We start from the raw sequence: 20,479 nt of genomic DNA, 5'->3' as shown, positions 1-20,479 counted from the left end.
CTTGCAAACCAACACTGCTGGAGTGTACTGTATAGGTTTTGAGAATTTTATTGTATTGTAAAGATGACTCCATTTAGATTGATCAGAAGGACCAAAGAAAGCTATTAAAACAGTCTTTGATTTAAAATACACTTAATACTTGGTGATATTAATTACATTAATTAAAACATTCAATTAAATACCTGTTAAAAGCTTCACGAAAAATAGTAGTAGAAACAATGCAATTAATCGCATTTAATTACGGAATTTCTTTGCCATTAATTTGTTAAAAAATTTAATCGCTTGACAACACTAATATTGTTTGGTGTGTCAATTCTGTTGTCTAAAGTGGTGAACAATCGCTACCAAGATTCAAATGCACATTACTACTATTGTCCACTTCATCCTGTGAAAGTATTAAAAGCTTTCTACGCGAAATTTGGGATTTATTGACATAAAACGTGGGCTCATATGATCACCTCGAGGAAATCAAAAATACCATGCCAATATGTTCTACGCAAGCTGAAACGGACAAGGACATGAACGCGTACATAAATCCCGACTGGTTATATATCAGAGATTTAGCAACGCTAAAGTTTTGTTAGGTCTCTGGAAGCACCCGACAGCCGCCGGCAGGCAGGCATGGGTGTTTCCCACCAACATCTTAACAGTAGCCTCTGCTCCAGCGGTGTTAAAAGTAACAGCACTGCTAAAAGGCGGCAATTAGCTTTCGTTCGCTAAACAGACGAGGTTAGCAGAACAGCAGCTTACCATGCAGACATGCAGTGCTGTGTCGTTGAGTACGTTCGCATCCGCCACTGCTTGTGGCTGTCAGCGTAGTGTTGCGAGTGGGCGTCGATTTCAGATAAACACCTCAGCAACAATGCTGGAGGTAGTCTTTTTCAACGTTTCATATCGTGGAGCGGCATGTGCGTTTAACTACGTGGGATAGCGAGCTTCATGACAAGAGTTGTCGTGCCTTGGTGAAAAGTTGACATTGAAAATATCCAGCACACCCACGCATGACCTTTGTAAGGATATGAAGTGCAGAGAATGGATGGATGGATGGATGGACAGACTGAAAAATTCAGAGCAGCAAAGTTCCAGCGAGGAGGCCGACCACACAGTCGAGTGTGGCCGCACTGGACGCGTCATTTTCGGATGAGTGGAAGCGCATTATTGACCTGGTAAACCACCTCAAATTTCAGAACTCAATGCAACTGCAAGCTGGCAAAAATATTTGATAATTATTTTACATCGTGGTCGACGGTCAAGACCTTCTCTGCTGGCCAAACATAATCAAGAAATTATAATCATGTTCTTCACATTAATGTCATATTATATCCTCGTGTTGTATTTTTAAATGAGAGTTTTTATCCAATCATAATTCAGCTAGCTCGTGTTGCCAGGCAGATTTCACAATACCAGTAGCAGGCACTATTCTCCCGGGGCCTTCAGATACAATTGTGCGGGCATCTGTTCTGTGTCTCAGGGGGGCTTTTACAGTTGATAAACAGTTGCGATAGCCAATCAGATCACGACTTGGTTACAGCGGCCCTTCTTGCTGGCCTTACGCTTAAGGTGATGAACGCACTTTGTGATTGGTTACTCACTCGTGAGGGGGCATCGCTATGCGGAATCGACACACACGACGTCGTACCTGCAACCGTTCGAAAATGTAAACTATATTCTTGATTTTTTAAACCACAATGCCGGAGGAGGGAAAAGTGTGGATTTAATTGCGGATACACTTGCGAGGCCATTTTCAAGACGGACCTTTCAAGATAAGCTTGGTCGTCCAACACTCAATCAGTACTGTGTAAGTGTGTTTCTGAATATTATTTGTCCAGCCATGGTGTCATTAATGATGGCAATATGAGGGGGTTTTATTCAAGTTGGACTAAGTAGGACTTCACTGAAGGCCTACGTGTGAAATTGAGTTTATGTGCCACCAATAACAGACCCGCATACTACAGTGACACAGGGATAAACTCAGACAAAGTAAAGTTCAGTCTGCTACCTAAAGTGAAAGCCTCATGTAACCAAAAAAGATGATGACTCAAGAATATCCATGTTTGCCTTTTTTCAACGTGTCAAAATATGTTTTTAATTATAGTTTCATTTCTGTCTTTTTTTCTAAGGCATAAACTGGTGAAAACCTGCCTGCAGCCCTGGAGAGCGAAAACAAACATAATAAACCTAACAAAAGGCTTAATCATCTTCTGACCTTTCCAAAGGAGTTGGTGTCTTCCGACATGACGAGGTGTTGCGGTCTCCCTTTCTCTGTCCTTTGCTCACCCTCATCTCTTTCTCAATCCTCCACTCCCCCTTATACATCTATTTTACACTGGGTCCTAATGAGCACTTATTACAACTGGTTAGTGAGTGTGTATGTGAAAGTATCCACCAGCTGAGCTGCCGCACTACTTCTGCCCGTCCTTGTCTCAGTCCATCAACCTTCCTCTCTGTTGTCCTTTGAGAGTTTATTTTTTTTCATCTGACGCTTGGTATCAAGGAACTGCCATTAAACTCCTGTCAGTGTCAATGTCTGTCATGTCTTGAGTTTTTACTCCCCCTGAGCTCTCCATTTGAAGGCCTTAATGAGCTCTGTAGAGGTAAAAGCTGTCTCCTACACCTCCTAGAAACCAAGTACTAAGGCGGCTGACGCATATGGGGAAAGGTAGAAGATGTTGGGGGCAAGCAATTATCTTTTCTGTGGCACTGCATGGTCATCGAGCCCGATAGAAGGCGTGTTATAAATAAGCTGCCATATACCCTCCACTCCTGTGGATATAATCACGCCAACCCACCATTATCTCTTGCCCAACAGTAGAGAGAAAGGATGATCCAAAAGAGAGGGAGGAAGATATAGGAAGTTTGAGATTTTAATCTATTATTGATAATATGTTGCCTTGAAAATAAACAATATAATTAAACAAATAATACAAATGACAATAAAGAATAAGCCCGCCTTTGTTAGATATAATTCTTATAACATCTACCACAAAAAAATAAAATGGAGCCGATTTCAACAAGTCCTCTTTAAAAAGGCAGTTAAACTTCAGATTTCAGGAATAAAACACGGAAAACAATATTTAGACCTCCTAGTGCACTTCTACTCTTTTCATCACTTATCTGAGCTTGAATGAGACACTCGAGTTGACAGGCTGCTGTTGTGATTTCTCTGGGACCTGGGAAATAGATTATTAAATATTTCTAAGTACCCTACCCTGGTGTAGAGATGCGTAACCAAATTAAAACTTTACTTTTATGACATGTTTATGCCAAATAATACTTAAATTGGCAGGCAATTTGTCCTTTACTTTTATTATTCCAAATTTTGAAGTAGGCTGACAAAAGTCATAGAAGATCTAATTCTTTAAAAAAATTCAAACACCAGGGTCATGAAGTGTAACAGAAGCCTACGGACAAATTGCATATCTTTTCCCAAACTATTAAATTAAAGGAAACATCTGAGAATTGTATAGCCTGGAGAGGCTTTTGGAATGTGGGTGTTAAGATGAATCAGGACAATATTGAGATTGGAAGAAAGGGTTGCGCGTCAAAGGAGAGGCATAAAAGCGAAAGACTAAAAGAGTTGTGAAGGACAGAGAAAATATGGCAGCATTGGCTGCATATGGCTTTGGAAGAAGACAAAGAACCTCTCAGCTTGAACACAATGATTCATTCACGAATCAATGTTCTCGTAAATCACTGTCGTATTCATGGTACGTCCATACAGTCTCATTTTTTTTGCACCACCGTGGGTACCACAATTGTCCAGATCACAAAATGCATATGATCAAAAACGACAACAACTAAATTCAGCCATAAAAACAAATTTGTACGCACATCAACCACTTCGCATTAATAATCATGAGTCTCCACGTTATAGCATGAATGATTTGCAACGCCACGCAGTAGTTCAGCCTATGGAAACCAGTTTGTTATGTTCTCGGGGGTGTCGCTTCACGGCTGCATTTATGGCACTCATTCCCGATGCTCGTCTTCTTTTTGCTGTCAATTGCTCCTTAAACTGCCGCGCACCATTACGCATACAAACTTGAGCATTATTTTCTTCAGGCGGTCCTGTCCGCCCACAAGCATGCGCACTCCAACTACAAATAGGAGATGAATATTCAGTATGAGGGCAGACTCTGACAATTTCATTGGTCCACTATAACGTGGGCTGTAATTTTATAGGTCAGCGGTGACATGACTGAGTAAATCTATTGATAGCCTGAAGCCCATCTTTAAGAATTCTCAAATAAAGTGTTCACATTAAAAGCCACAGCGTTCAAAGTTTGAGAAAATAAAAGTAGCATCTTATAGTTTGTAAATTACATTGAATGGGCGAGAAGGCCTCAAAATATTGATATCCATTCATCAATTATCGGTACACCTGCTCCTCACAAGGGTCACGGGGGGTGCTGGAGCCTATCCCAGCTATCACCGGGCAGTAGGCGGGGTACAACCTGAACAGAATAAAAATGTGTCTTCAAAAGGGTTTTAAAAGTTGTTGTAAAGGGATTACACAAGGATCCCAAATCTGCAATCATTTAGAAGATTGGTAAATATTTTAGTAAATTGACTTCTTGACCAATAATTCGACCTTGGAATTAATTGTGGCTCAAGTGAACCTAACAAAATTTTTCATGAAATTTAATTTCTCACATGTTCTCTAAAACATGAAAGTTTCTTATGTAAATTGTTTAAACACCCTCAGACTTTCAATGGATATCCAAATCTCAATAAATTTTTAATCAATACTCAACGATCAAAAACACACATTTAACAAAACGAGATTTTTTTTTATGCAGCTTGTCCAATTCAGGGTGATAGGGATTATTGTCTTTGAGCGCACCTTGAATTGATCACCAGTCAATCACAAAATCGCCATTCAACATTACAATCACATCGATGGTTATTTGAGAGTCTTCACATAACCTAACCTACTCAATTTATAATTAGGGAGGAACAGGCTATCTTCTGCTATATTGCAGCTTTTGACTAAACCACTGAACCACCTCAACACACAAATCATCTATATCATGATTTATACATGTTGGAAGACCCCACTTGGGTCTTTGCCTTGGTCCGCGTACAGCATATTCCCTTCTGCGTCAGAAGGAAAGTGACAGCAGCTTGGTGGAACAAAGGAATACATCACATTAACATAATTTTGCATGGTAATGTATTCAGCATTGGGGATGACTTTTCGCAACAGAGAGACATATTTGTGGATAGAGGGGGGGAGGACATTGTTTTTAGAGAGGAGCAAAACGGAATGAATTTGCAAAAACATGCCAAGACGAAAAGCTTAACAAATAATTGCCACCATATTTAGGATTCGAAACGAAGATAAACTATTATCCCTTGAGCCCAATTGTGTTGACACACGCAGCATCACATCTCACCCGGGTTTTAGTTCTTAACACTCACACAAGTTTGTTTTGGGTTTTTTTTTTCAAGAAATGTATGGCATATACATTTATGTATCATAAAATATCATTTTCATCAGCAATGCAATGTGTGATCAGGAAAATGGAGAAAGTTTAATAGAACTACTGTGATTCATTTTCACAATGCAGCTCTCACATACACATGGGAACCAAGTTGCTTTCTTCAGCACAACCAGACAGTACTGTACTGCTCTGTAATTAAACGTTGATATGGGTCAAAACTCCCAGCAGATTTGCTGGCATGGGCTGAAAAGCAAATCGACTCTCCTCTAAGTGACTTTTATTAATTAGTCTTTCGAAGTCAGAAAATAATATATCTTGTAAGCTTTAAGCTTAATGTAATGGGAAGTCCAATACAATCAAAAGTTCTCTCACTCCTTGGCAGAGATAAGGACTGTGCTCGCCAACAACAAACAACGATTGGAAATCAAGGGTGCACAATATACGACCAAAAAGCTTGAGTATACATTACCTTTCCAAAGCTGCCCTTCCCAATTGCCCGCAATATCTGGAAGTGATCAAAGTTCACTGCAAAAAAAAAAAGGGGAAAAAAACTTTAGCACTGTAAAATTCGTCGCAATAAAGAGCAAGTCAAAATTGTTGCTAATATTTGTATGAAAGACACTTGGGACTTCCTAATCAAACAATGAATTGAAAAACATTAAGCAAGGCAGTGACTGAGGTTGCCATCTTGTTCCAACTGCTGACATATTCTTATGCCTTGAGCAAATTAGCTCGAGTGCCAATTGTGAACTCAATGTGACGTAATTACAGAATTTGTATAAAAAATGTTTCAAGGGCGTGATTATAAAGCAATCAAATAAACAGTGAGTAAATGTGACAGAAATTAAGCAAGCCTGCCTGTGCTGCACATAATTTATAACCCTAAAATGTCATAAAGCGCTATATAAATCTCATCTAATGCATTATTATTATTATTATTATTAGCACTATTATTAATATATGCCAGTAATGTCGTAAACCAAAGAGCCCCTGTATGTAAAATGCTTTAAAATTGTGGCAAAATATAAACCCATTATCTGAAAAATTTAACACTGCAAAGGATATAACATTGGATTTTTCAGTCACTTTAAAAAAGTACATTTTTGGAAACATAAAATCAATGGAATGAAGTCTTATCAACAACATCAATGTAGCTAAAGGGCTAAATTATTTCTTACTGAGGAATAGTACTTGAGTAATGGTTAATAAATTAAATCAACAATCAATAAATGTCATCATATTAAATGCCTTAGCGTCACATTTACAAATTACAAATCACTGGGAATTAAAACAAGATAGCCATGGAGTAGCCAGGTAATAAAAAAAAGGCATTTATTAATTTGGGATAACTGTCACAGTCATTTTCTATTGCTGCAAGTTTTGGAAGATAAGAAAAAAGACAAATTCAGTGACAACACCAGTTGCCTTGATTCAAACTTTGTGGATCGCCACGCATACCGACAGATAAAAAAATATTTTTAGAAAGCACATACCTTTTGTTTGGTGATATTTTAATAGACATTTAAAAATAACTTGGGTGATCATGCTATGCTAACAAGGTGCTGCTATGTCTTACACGACAGATATCTACGTAAAGGCTCTAATTCAACCGGACTCAAATAGCGAAAATCTCATCGTTGCCATACACTACACCACATTGATTCTGATGGTTAAGAAAAAGCAATAATGTGGGAATTTATGTAAGCTAATGGAGTAGGCTAGTTGAGCATGATGAAAGGACAGAGATCATTCATTCATAAAAGACAATCAACAGAATCCCCAAATAACATCCACACAGGAGGTTCAATTACTTTCATTGCTATCCTTCAAGTGTTTATGGAAATTACCTACAATCATGGCTACGCTGCGAATGGCCTTTATAATTGATGTCACTCACCAGAGAATGATAATCAAGTGAAGTAAACACACTCGCAAAAACAGTCGCAGATGATAGTGTGTAGTCCCTGTAAAGCCTAAATAAGTATCGTAATGATGTTCGTTGAAGAAGGATTTACAGGCAAAAATAAATAATGATGACTACATCCTGGCCTTTGACCACAAACAATTGTAATTATCTTGGACTTCCTTAGAGTCAATTTTGAAGACAACAAAAACAAAAACTTAAATGTCACCTGCAGATCAGTGGTTGGTAGCAATAATGAAAGGGAACATGAGCTAATTTAATCATATGTTGGGAGTGTGCTTCCTTTGAGAACTGCTGGTGAAACAAGGGGATCCTACGTTCACCAAAACAATGGGAATTTAAAGAAACAGTTTAGCCATGCTTTCGTGGACACTTGACAAAAGACGATGACGAGACGCTGTAGCATGCGGCGTAACAGGACTTCATCCATCAAAGAGAACGTGAAAGAACAACATCTTCCTCTGTTCTGTTAGGAAGCTGCTGACACACCAGGGTGATATGCTGAGTGGGCTCTGCTTGCTTCCGCAGTGGGAGATTGGCTCCTGTGGAGGAGCTGGTCCTGGCAAGATGCCCATGTCATGGCATACGTGCTATTCTAAAACATGTAGAATGAACCTTTAAGTACTTGTGCAAACAACCTCTTAATTGGGACTTACTTTTTCCAGCCAGATTTGAACTGAAAATTGTCTGAAACCCTCAAGAGTTTTTGAAATAACATGATTATCATTCCATCAGTGAAAACAGGATTGTTTTGCATTAGGGCTGAGCAAACACAGAAATCAAATTCAAAGCGACATCCCAATGCAGTAGAAAGCCAATTTCGGAGAAAAAAAAAAGTCAGAGGGAGGCACAATATCCTCACAGGACTTTGCACTTCCAAAACAGATGTATGACAAAAATGAAATTTTAAACCCGGACAAAAACATGCGTATGGGCTAAAGATGTGCTCTTAATATATTAAGTTTCTCATAATTTGCCAGGAAGCAATTCAAGGTGTACCATCCATACGGCCCAAAGATAGATGAGATAGGCTTCAGAATGCTCTGTGAGGAGAAGCGGTTTGGATAATGGAGGGATAATACATTTCTCAATGTATGTTTAAAAAAAAAAAATGCGCTCCCCTTACCCAACAACAAAGGGTTTGAAACAAAGAAAAAAAACATATGATGTGTTGCTGTTTTTTTTTCCAAAGCAAAGGGCTCTCTTTCAAAGAAAATTACCATTCAGGAATGGCACAAAACTGCTGAATAAGAAGACTTTAAGTGCTAGAACTCATTTTGTGCATTTCTTCACAAAAATGAACTTACGCAAAATTTTAATATTATTGAGGCACTACATAGGTGTACTGCAGATCATTCCAAAACCGGCAAAATTTAGGCCTGCTCATCTAGTAGTATAGAGCAGTTTGGGATCGGTGTTAGCACAACTAAACCATGTGTGCCATCTAGTGCTGTATGGTGATATTACAACTTAAAATTATAATTGATGCTTATTTGTAGTTTGGCACCCGCAAATTCACAAATTTAGAGATGTTTTTTCTTTTTATATATTTTTAAATATATAAATAGAGGTCAACGATATTATCTCTGGATTTTTTTTCTCCATTCATCATCCATTTGATTTCACTTTTATTTTGGTGTTAGCCCACAGAAGCAATCAATCACTATGTCGGTTCACTTGATTTCAACTGGAGTCTGCAGTCATGTTAACTGAGCTGCAAAACAAATGTGCAAAACAAATGTGCACTTACACAATCGAATCTGGCGCCCATATGATGTTTTCTGTGCACTGATTACTTTATGTGCACGCCTGGATATAAGCAATGGGTAAAGCAATGGAAAAGGCAGGGACATGGGTACTGTGAAGGGAGACCGAAAAAGACCAAACAGGACGCAATTCCAGTCTTTTACAGTATAATGTTAAGAGTAATAGGATGTGTGTTTGGGTAATTATTTTTTAATTTGGTTAGTTATGAGAACATGACATTTTGAAGAAGTACCGGTGTGCATTCTGTAATTAAATTTCTACCCACAACATCACATTCTCTTTTATGTGTCCTCCAGTTTAACCCCAAGGAGGCTACTGCTAAAAGAGAATCCCTACATGATCAATAAACTGGACCAAGTACAAAGTATACAGTTCCCTTGTCAGGTGGTACTGATGCATTGAGCTGAGCTCCAATGCTACCAAGGACTGTGAAAGGGCCAAAGCATTGTCTAATGGCGGCAAAGTCATATCTTTGATGTCATTAAGTGTCAGCAATCCCATTTTTAGGATTCAGAGCAGCATTGTACCACCGCCTATTCAGCCAGCTGAAAGACAAAGTGTGAAGAAAACATTGCTACCAGCTAAATACATTTTAAGCATACTTTCAGTCGTTTTTTCAACGCAATCCACGCAGATGGATAATTAGACCCATAGCAAGGCGCTTAACAAGGAAAATGCATGTTCTGGAATCACAGGTCATCTTAGGCGAGTGACGTCATTACAAGAAGGCCAAGTTGCCTATGCATACTGCATTGTTGATTATCCCGTTAACTGCTCTTTGCCAGTTTTATCGCGTTTTTCTGTGAAGAATGCATCGCCATTGGCGATGCATTCTTCACATTAAAGCCAACACTTGTTTGAATGGCCAAGAGAAAAGAATAGGGGACATAAATTAACCAGATTCATTTGCGCAAAATCACCCCACTCCAAAAGAAAATACTGAAATAAAAAAAAAAATCCCAAATTTGTAAATCCCGGAGTCAATAAACAGCTGCTACAATTTAGTGTCTCGGTCAAGCCTCACTTTAGCCTTCGGAGAGGAACAAAAAAAAAATCTTTTTTTAAAGATGAAGCTTTCATCTTCCCACCCCACACCACAGCTCAGACATTTGAAGAAAACAGGACATTGTTGTCAAAACAACCAGAACGTGCCAGAAATTCATAGAGTTCTTTAAATGTTGCTGTCGGCGTCTTGCCAGCTTGCCTGACTAGATTTCTACGCGTTTTCTCATCAATTTTGGAGGGAAGTCCATTTCTTAGTCACTGATGTGCCATGTTTTCGCTACTCAAAAACATTTTCTTTATCTTTTCGTTTTCTTTCTTTTTTGAATCGTTTCCCTTCTTCAATGTTTAAGATTATCAAAGAAATTTAAGAATAGAAATAACACAAGTACACATAATGTTCAGTTTTTAACTAAAATATTTTCAAAGCTACCTGACCGTGTGTGGAAAAATGGTTCCAAATTGTTTTTAATCAAAAATGCACTGATTCCGAATCTATCTTTGCTTTTTCTCCAGCACAATCGGATTAGTTTTTTTGAAAAAAGTAATAAAAGTAACAATGATGTGATACATGATATATAAGTATATTTAGTAATACTTTTAATTAGGGGTTAGCTTGAGCAACAGGTGGACTTTTTTTTCCTGACACATCAAAGCGATGAATTGTAACACATGGCAAAATACGAATTGCGCAAGTTTATAGGTCAAATTAAGAACAAAAAATGAAAATCTTAAAAACTCAGTGTCAAAAATGTTTAGTAACACAGTCACCTGATTAAAATTTGCTCTTTACACTACATTATTTTTTCTTAAATTCACATTGCACATAGCGGAAACAATTTCCAATGAGGAAATTCCAAACAAATAAAACTGAATAAAACGCAAATACATTTTAATTTAAACTTAGTACATCTTCAAAACTGTAAGCTAGGGATACCCATTGTGTCGATCGCTATCGACCACCAGATCGCAAAGTGGGTGTTGCATGCCTCACTACATGCACATACAAAAGGCGCTAACTCGCAAAATTAGCCGTTTCCATTTTGTTCCATCTACTGTAAACCTGATAATAAAGTATAAAAACTAAATTGGAACATGTAAGAGGTATTTCCTCGAGGAGCGAGAGGAGGAATTTTGTTTTGCAGTGGGCTTTGTAGTGGGGCGTCTCGCACAGGCTGGGGAGCAGGCGGGCCAGGAGGAAGCGGGCGATGCGCGAAGCCATGCGCTTGAAGTTTCCCCAGTGCTGGTGACCCGCGGCCACCACAACCGGCAGCCGCAGCACAAGCAGGAACAAAAAGGAACAACAAGCATAAGGCACCAATAATAAATAGAGGAATAGGGGCCAGGTACTGCTCTAGCAACTCGGTTTAATGCCACCAAAATTTGACATAAAACACCCAAGGCTCTTTATCCACATCTCTTTGTGTTGAATGGGACCGTAGGAGTCGCTGTGAGGTTGTCAAGCATTTAATTGTCTGAAAGCGGAATTCCGTCTCAGCTGCATCCTAGCAGGCACATTCTCGGCAATAAGCCGCTTCAGTGGGTCTTCTCTGAGAGGGACAGGTGAATAAATCTTAGCTTGACTGTTATGCCTATGATGTGCCAATCTGCCAGGAATGTTGCATAAAAGTGGCTTAAGTCAGCTCTGAAGTGTTAATGCGAAGTACATTGTGAGCCAGCCATTATACCCGTTAGACTGAAATGCAAACTAACTGAATAGAGTCCTGTGGAATAAGATCAAAACCCCTCCAGGAATCAATAACTTCATGCTCAAGCTTTTGAGACAGCACATTTTAATCAAAAGGTATGCACTACATTATCAGTCCACATATGAGAGACATGCAAATACTGCATAAAAGCAAAGCAGAAACATGTGGCATTATAAGAATCAAGTGACACTACAGAGGAAGTTTTCAAGGCATTTGCGGCAGAGATAATGGATGGATGGAACCATGCAGGTTTAAAGTTTTTAAGCAGACACCTACAATGGATTGCAAGTGTCATGAATATGAACAAGGATCATAACAAACAAGACAAGAATTTGCAGCTATTTCCTCTCTGTGGTAACGTCATATCTTGCTGCACCAGCAAGCCATATTTAAAAGCCTGTTTTGTTATGTATGGAACACACAGGAACCCAAGATTCACACCGAAAATCAAATGCGTTGGTCATCCAGTATGTGGTTCTGCGAGAGCTGTGCAGAGCTGATGGCAACACCAACAGCCTGAAGTACCAAGAAATTATTTCTGACCATTACATTTCAAACCACATTCTTAAGCAAGATGGTGCGCCTGCTCATAATGCAGCCACCACAACAAATTTCCGAGGTGCTCCACAATTGGCCAGCCAAGTCACCAGGCATGAACATTATTGACACCAAACAATCTTGATGGACTCTGGGATTCTTGCAAGATACACATTTTGTCATCTCCTGAGACCTTATCAATAAGTTATTTGATTCATTGCCAACTTGCATGGAAGCAGTCCTCCAAGCACAGGCCAGTGAAACGCAACATTAATTATTTTTCAAAAGCACCGCAGTCAAGTTTTGATGTTACTCAAGCATTTTTATCTATGAACAACAAAGTATCATTTCTGATGTTCATTGTTTTTTGTGGGCGATGCAAATTTTGTGCAAGCAAAATATGACCTAGTTAAATAGTACAATTAAATGAATGATACAGAACTTTATGTTATGATATGCGTGACTTTGAAAGCTTTGCCTTTCATATAAACCATTTTCCGATTCCAATTAATTAACAAGTCGAGTTTTGTCAGGAAATGCACAAACGAAGAACAGGTGAAGCTGCACCAGGCTACAGGTCGGTGGAACTGAGGTAACGCAAGACTGCAACCAGCGGCTAGTTCTGTCCCCACAAAGGCTCTGTTACACAGCAGATGTGTGCTGGCCCAGATACGTGCCACTCGTGTTTGTACTCCTTATGCAACGCTTGGCTTTCCCTCTAAGTTGCCTCGTTTAACATATACACCACAATGTTTTAAACCGACTTCTAATAGACAAATGAATGATTTGCATATAAATTGGCTAAGGGTACAATGGGTAGCTCAATTGATTTTGCAATTATTAAAGCAGGTTTTCGTGGCGCATGAGAGTCTGATTTAAGCGCGAGGTGAGTGAGCTGTGTACTTGAAGTGGTAGAGGAAACCTCCAGTGAGGTGAGATGGCTTCAACAGAAGCAGGTCAACGTTAAGAGGACTTTAGACTACAGATTTTCATAGGCAATGTGATCAAATAAAAGATTATTACCGTAGTTGTGCTTGTGCAACACTGCGTCTGAAATAATCAAATTTGAAGCCCGGGTTTGGCAAAATAAGGTTAGAGTAGGAGGCAAATGTGATTACTGACATATGGCATGTAAACATGAGTCGTACAGTGACCTTGTTATTGCACTTTGTATAGATGTGCATGCTAAATTACTGTCTTAACCTGATGTTTCTTTTTTTTTCCTCCTCACAACTCAAAAACGAACCCATAGGCAGGCGCAACACGAGTGAACTCAAACTAAGAACAAGGATGTAGGTGGGCGAAGCCACAGACTGGCCGCTCTGCCATTTCCTCTAGGAATGATATGAAGAGCACAGTCACCTTCCTCCAACCTCGTTTCATACGGCAGCCGCTATAAAACAACACAGTTCCCATTTCCTTGCAAGTCAAGAGATTTACGCATGGCCACAATGCCTTATCCTCATTCATTTAACTACAACTAACATTAAAATTAAAATTTTCCAACACACAAAACTATATTCTAAGTTGGACGGTACTGAAAAATATTCAGTGAAAGCAATATTAACCAAAACTTAATTATGGGCTTTGTGTAAGAAGCAGATGCATGAGTTCATCCTCTATCACTGTCAAAAATTCCGGCCCGCTTGGGAAAAATCATGTTGGCTTCTTATGTAATTTTCTGTGCCAGTCTTCTAGATTCAGCAGCCAAGTCTGCAACAAAGCCTGAACAAGTAAAATGAACACACAGTATGGCCAGCCATTTGTATATTACATCATTAAAGAAACAACACTACTAATATTTAAGTACTGTACAGTAAGTATACTTGGTGCTAGTGAGACAGAGAGCAAGTTGGTCTTTGGAAAATGAATTTGAAAGATGGAAATGACAGGGCTCGGGAATGAGGATAGCTGTCTTGAAATATTGTCAGCAGTTGCAAGCCTAGCTCCCCGAGACCAGGTCAAGGTCTTTGATGTCAAAAGGTGAACTGGTTGGCGACTTGCCTCGGAGACTCAGATATGACAGTGGTAAAGCAATATAACTTGTTTTTAAACAAAGGTGCAATACAGAACAGTGATTTTACACATATACCAGTATATTAAAAAATTATTGATATTGCGATAATGGCCCATGTAATATGCATAACGCAAAGACATGCAATTTAGGCTTTTATCTGAAGCCACGGAATAGTTGGACATTCTCTGCGCAAATTACAATGAATTATTTTAGAATACATTGAGCTTGCTTATTTTTCTCCATTAATACAAAAAGGTATTTTTCATTAGATAATAAAAATTTAATTTCTTTAGGTGCATGTTAATTATTGCAATAATATCGATATCGATAGAGTCAATAACCATATCATATATTTTTCCCATATTGTGCAGCCCTAATATATACATACACATTTACATACATATTGCTGGCACAATTTAACACTTTTGTAATTTTCAATTTTTTTCACAAATCCATACGATTGGTTAATCCACATGTGAAGGTGTATTTTTTCTTTTGGAATTGATCAACCAGTCAAAAGTTTTAAAAATGGCTTGGTTTTTTTGACGATGCAAAGTTAATGGTTGAACAAACATGCCATTTTGGGAGTCGCCTGAAAAGTGATGATTTTGGAGGCACAAGGATTCTGTTCAATACCAGTGATACGTATAAAATGTAAAATTAATTTGATTCAATGTAAGGTAAAAGAAAATGTTTGCACAGGTGAATAAACAGGACCGATCTGTATGGGCGTCCACTCCCATACTCCCAACCCCTTCAATCGCCCACCCCCCCAGCCAGGGGCATGCAGAGACTAGTGCCAATAGCACGTAAGCCTCCATCCTCGATGTGATGCAGGGGCATCTGTCTGGGATTGAAGGGGCATCAACTAATTTCACCAATATATACTACTGTGGACTAAACTGCGTATTAGACATTATTTTTGGTTGAGTCAGTGAACACATACAAACAGGCAGGAAGAGGATTATGCCTAGTTGATATGAAACCGATGTAGAAGGGAAAAAACTGTGAAAGGTATAGCGGTAATTGGTTTCTGAGGGTGATCCTGTTTAATGTTTGACTTTGCCTTTGCAATATGCAGTTACACACTTAAAATAGCAGAACATCCACATGTACACACACATTCACACAAGTATACCTTACCTAATGAATAGGAATACAATCTAGAGCATTTAGATTTGTCACTCTCGTTGATTTAGTAGGTTGCAGCCAAAAATATACCGACAGTTCAATTCAGGTTGGCCTTCAGGAAGGAGCATGACTGCTCCTTCTATTCCACAGTAGTACAGTAATTGCACCAATGGAAATTGATTTAGAATGGCCTGAATTAAGCAATATATTTCTCTGTCAAGTGAAACTGCCCCCAGCACCCTGATAGTGCAGTCGACTTCAATTTACTATACACTGCAATGATCGACACTTGGACCTTTTAATGGACAGGTGAAAAAGTCGGGATAGCAGATGGTTAAGAATCCATAGAGACATTTTGCTGACCAAACCGTCTCAATTGACTGTCACTTGCCCTAATCCTATCCTCCCTGCGGGAGCGCACATCAGCCAAAAAACTGTCAACTTTGAATCCGGAGGATCTCCTGCTTCTGAAAGACTAAAATCACCATGAGCAACATCGTGACTTTGGACTGAGGAGACATACTAAAAGCACCCATAAGGCGTCATTTACTACCTTTCAGTAGCATATATGAAGGATTTTAATACAGTTACTGCAGAGGTTATCCTACATGGATTCGATTATTTTTTACGAACCCTTGTCATTTACTGTACCAATCACATTTTGGAGGATTTATTGGAGTCTTCAGGCGTACTAACACTAGGTCATTTGAACTGTGATGGCAAAATTCCCTCTTCCTATCCAGTTTGCCACTGGTCTGGCTTTCATATAGCCCAACAGCCCCTGACATACAGCACATGGCATATTTGCATATTTCTATCTGGGACAGAGTGCAGTGGCCTTTTTTTTTTTTGTGCATCATGGCACATTTGCATATTTCTATCTGGGACAGAGTGCAGTGGCTTTTTTTTTTTTGTGCATTGTTTCCGGTCGATTTGTATTATTCATTCATGGTGCCAGTTAACATGACTAACCGGCCAGGAATGATCAAATTAGTTTGAAATTGTATTAAATGATGACTGTGACGTTTTTTTTCAGGGAAAAAAAAAAAATCAGATTGCGATTTTTCTGACAGATATTGCGATTTTGATTTGACTTGCGATTTTCTTCGCAATGTACAGTGACATTTACAAACATGACAGAAAATGCCATTACACCATTAATAACAATAAAAGCTATTACTGTAAAAATGCAAGGATATTAAAGAAGTTTTGTGAAGGGCGCAGGTCTAGCTCAAGTTTTTAAAAATTATCTGCCATCAAGTATAATTTTGTATTCATATGTAATAGTGTATATGCAAACCCCAAAATATTTTAGCTTTCTTACCAATGGACTTTCCTTGGCAAAGCTAAATTGATTGAAATAGATCATTTTGAGACCTATTTCCGTGTTGATCTCAAAACACAGCCCTCTGAGGTGCAAAATAATACAAATATTGTGGATGAGATTCTAAATATTTAATATACATTTGACATGGAACCACTTCGTCATGATGATGTCAGCCATTTAAGTGTTCCGTGTGTCTGAGAGCGTCTGATAAATTACTAATGTAGCCATTGGTTTATTTTATTTGATGGGCTGGGCACTATAAGATGACGTTATTATCAAGAAATGAGATTCGCTATGACATATTTTGTTTTATTTACCGACACCGCCTTCTTGTTTGCCAGTCAGGACCCTTTCTTTGATTGGGTACGTTCCGTTCACGTCAAGGTCTACAGAATCAAACAGCTTGAGAGTAATCGGCTCTCCGCATGCACATGAAAATTTGGGGTTGTAATTATTGAACAAGTTTAATATTCAAGGTTGTCGACCTGATTTGTTTTAGAGCCTATTATCTGGACAAACAAGAAGGCAGAGTGAGAAGTTGGTCATTTGCAAGCGACCATGCCTTGGAAACCACTATTTCAACACAGCTTGAAAATAGTGGAAAAGTGTGCTGTAAGTCTTGAGTATTTTGGCAAAAGAATGTCACCGATATGTTATTACAACCCTTGGAAATGGTTTGATTTGTAGAAAATTACTAAATATTTCTCCTTTAAGTGGTGTTCCTCTGTGCAACGTGCCTGCCCTCTGCTACAGTCAAAGGCTTACAGTCAAGCAAGACTGCTTTTCATTCATTAAAATGTGATTGTGATTGCGTGTTTGCTCAACTTTTAAATTGCAAGTCTATGTTAACATAAAGTGGAGATAAATTATTAAAAAGCCCTCATTCCCCTTCTTTGTTTTTGTTTGTTCCCATAGCCTTTCTCCAACTAATGCACTTAATGCATGTCCGCACGAGTGATAGCAGAGCAGTTTCACACCACAACAGAAGGAGTCCTCTTTGATCGTGAAGGAAGTATTTCTCATTTTCATTAGATTTTCATTATCAATATATTATTTTTGCTAATTTGTCCGAAGGACTTTTCGTGAATTTTGCTCAGACAGTTATGGCCTTTCAACAAAAGACTTTGGACCATATAATTTGCACAGTCCGTGTGCATCCATTGAACATTTTGACAATAAAAATGTCAAAAGTCACTCTTCTTAAACGCAAATTGTCCCCGACTAAACACCATTTGATTGATTTATTGTATTTAGCTTCAACTCTTCAATTTTACATTTTTCAGTTTTGTAAACATTGTACAACTATTTTTACTTCATTGTTTGTGGTTGTTTACAACCCAATTAGAGTATAATGTGCTAGTAATAACACTGCCATAAGATTGTGACAGTATTCCTCACATATTGCGCTTCATGGCTGTGGCCAATTATGGTGGTATCTGTAAGAGGCCAATAGCTGCAGGCAGCCACGGAGTGGAGTCCAATAAAAGCACTGAAACTGGGAGTTTGTAACAGAGATGAAAGCAAGTGGGTGTCTCAGCATTCAGTGCAAGTAATCAGCCATCTCTCTGCAGCTATCTTTATCCTCAACAAAATCTGCTTTCATTGCCTCATACACTTATCCTTGACGGGAAGAGCAGTCACGCACACTCAGACATTCAGGCAGATACGCGCACAAGAGCACAAACCAAGAATGGAAGCTTATTGTCCACATAAGAGCAAATTTGCCTTTGGCTTTAATAAGGATCATCAAAGATACACAACTAAATAAAGTCACAATTAAAATACAACACACAACAGAAAACAGCAAACTCACCAAATGCACATTTTACCAATGCACTGTATGCTTTTCAAGGTGTCGATCCAAAAGCTTCACAAGGAAACTTCATTATGCGTAAAAATATAACGAAATAAATGCATGGGTTGAAACTACTTCTCCAAGATTAACTGTCAAAAAAGACAAATGTGCTCTCTTGCCCGTCCAAGATAACATGTAAAGTGAATTAGATAAGATAACATGTTCCCTCTCATTTAAATCGCACAAATGCTCATCATTGTTGCCGAAACCATACCCAAGTATTCGTTTACAAAAGGTTACAATGACATGGATCTTGAAAATCTTTAAATGATGCATACAGCTGGTTACAGCACAACCTCGGAGACTGAACATGATCTCATCCAGCATACCAAAGATCGTACACAAAGACGTACTGTAAAACGGTCTGTTCCAGAGTCAAGTGTTGCTATCACAAAACCTTTCATATCTTCACAGGCAATTTTTAAAGTGACATTTCACAACGACGTGATCCATGACTGTCAGTATAGATGGAGCCCAAACAAACAAAACTGCCGGAGTATTTGCTTTGCATACGGTCCTGCTGATTGCCAAATCCTGTGTTTCTTCGAGTTGTGTCAATTTGTCTTTGCGCCAGTAGAATTCAAGGTTGATTAAATTAAGTTCCACTGTGTTTTTGTTTGTTTCTTTTAAGTGCTCTAGGACACTATCTGTTTACTTTTTTGTAAATAGCCTTTTGGAGCCCACTTTCTTCTGTGTCCCTGACCACTATTCCTTGTTAGTGCATACTTGTTTTTACTCTTGCGACTACGTTTGGTGGTGTTGTAGTTCAAATCAATGGTTTGAATAAAGCCTGTGTCGCTGCTCTCAAACACTTGCATCTGCATGGTGATCCCTTCTCTGGCTGAAAGGCCATTCACAACAGGCAGGACTTTTTGTGTTAGCCTCGAGTCCCGGTCTTGCCCCTCTGTCATATGATGTTCCACAGCGTTCTGTTTAGGGCCCTTGCTATGTTTATTATATTTGCAGCCCTAGGTGCCTTCCTACGAAAACATGCAATTACCTTCCACAGCTATGTGAATGACAGTCAGATCTATGCCCAGCTGAGCAAAAAAAAAAAAACTTTCTCCTTAAGACCCCATTTGCCCTGTTTAGAGAAAATCAAAGCCCGAATGTCACTGAATTTCTTAAATTTCAACGAATAGAAAACAGAAGTTATGGTGTTTTCTCCCAGTGGCCATTCTACATTCCACCCTGTTGACCTGGACCCCTTGGCATCTTATGTAAAATTAATTCTAATGTAAAATTATTGTAATTATTGTGCACTTTATTTTGGCGTCAGAGAGTGGTCTCTCAAGCATTTCCAGTTGGTCCAAAATGCTGCTCGCATCCTTACCGGAGTTCGGAAGCGGGAACACATAACCCAGAGTTCATTTTAAGATACTTCTATTTGTCTTTAAATCTTTAAATGGCCTCACCCCAGCGTACCTCTCTGAGCTCTGACATCCCTTCGCACCTGACGAAGGCTTAGGTCTGCAGACCAGACGTTTCTGGAGGTACAGAGGACTTGAGTGATCGAGCCTCTCCTGTTGTCGGTCCTTCACACTGGAATGACCTGCCGCTAAATATTAGGCAAGCTCCCTCTCTGTCGACTTGTAAAAGTCGTTTGAAGACATTTTTATTCTTTGGCTTTCGACCCAGCATGAGACTGTTACTTCTTTGCTGTTTTCTGGGGTCTACTGTATTTGTTTGTATCTTTAGTGTTTTAATTTACTGGTACTGCTTTCACTTTCTTTGCTGTTGAATTATTGCTATTTTATATTTCTTTA

The 20,479-nt window shown here is 38.8% G+C and overlaps 2 protein-coding genes across 2 annotated transcripts in view; one reads left to right on the top strand and one right to left on the bottom strand.

Moving 5' to 3' along the window:
- The window catches only part of LOC148330426 (uncharacterized), a 43,861-nt gene extending 41,333 nt beyond the window's left edge, over positions 1-2,528 (top strand). Inside the window, exon 4 of the mRNA XM_088304443.1 lies at positions 2,121-2,528. Within this exon, the coding sequence (XP_088160569.1) occupies positions 2,121-2,126 (6 nt within the window). The 3' untranslated portion in view covers positions 2,127-2,528. The remainder of the gene's footprint in view (positions 1-2,120) is intronic.
- The window catches only part of stk32c (serine/threonine kinase 32C), a 53,386-nt gene that overhangs the window by 29,393 nt on the left and 3,514 nt on the right, over positions 1-20,479 (bottom strand). Inside the window, exon 2 of the mRNA XM_088304441.1 lies at positions 5,914-5,969. Coding sequence (XP_088160567.1) covers positions 5,914-5,969 — 56 coding nt within the window. The remainder of the gene's footprint in view (positions 1-5,913; positions 5,970-20,479) is intronic.

Source organism: Idiotropiscis lumnitzeri, chromosome 9 (assembly GCF_059441095.1).
Source record: "Idiotropiscis lumnitzeri isolate Australia: NSW breed Sydney's pygmy pipehorse chromosome 9, RoL_Ilum_1.0, whole genome shotgun sequence".
NCBI classification, from domain to species: domain Eukaryota; kingdom Metazoa; phylum Chordata; class Actinopteri; order Syngnathiformes; family Syngnathidae; genus Idiotropiscis; species Idiotropiscis lumnitzeri.
The sequence above is the reverse complement of the archived record's forward strand: the minus strand, read 5'-3'. Positions and strand labels throughout refer to the sequence as shown.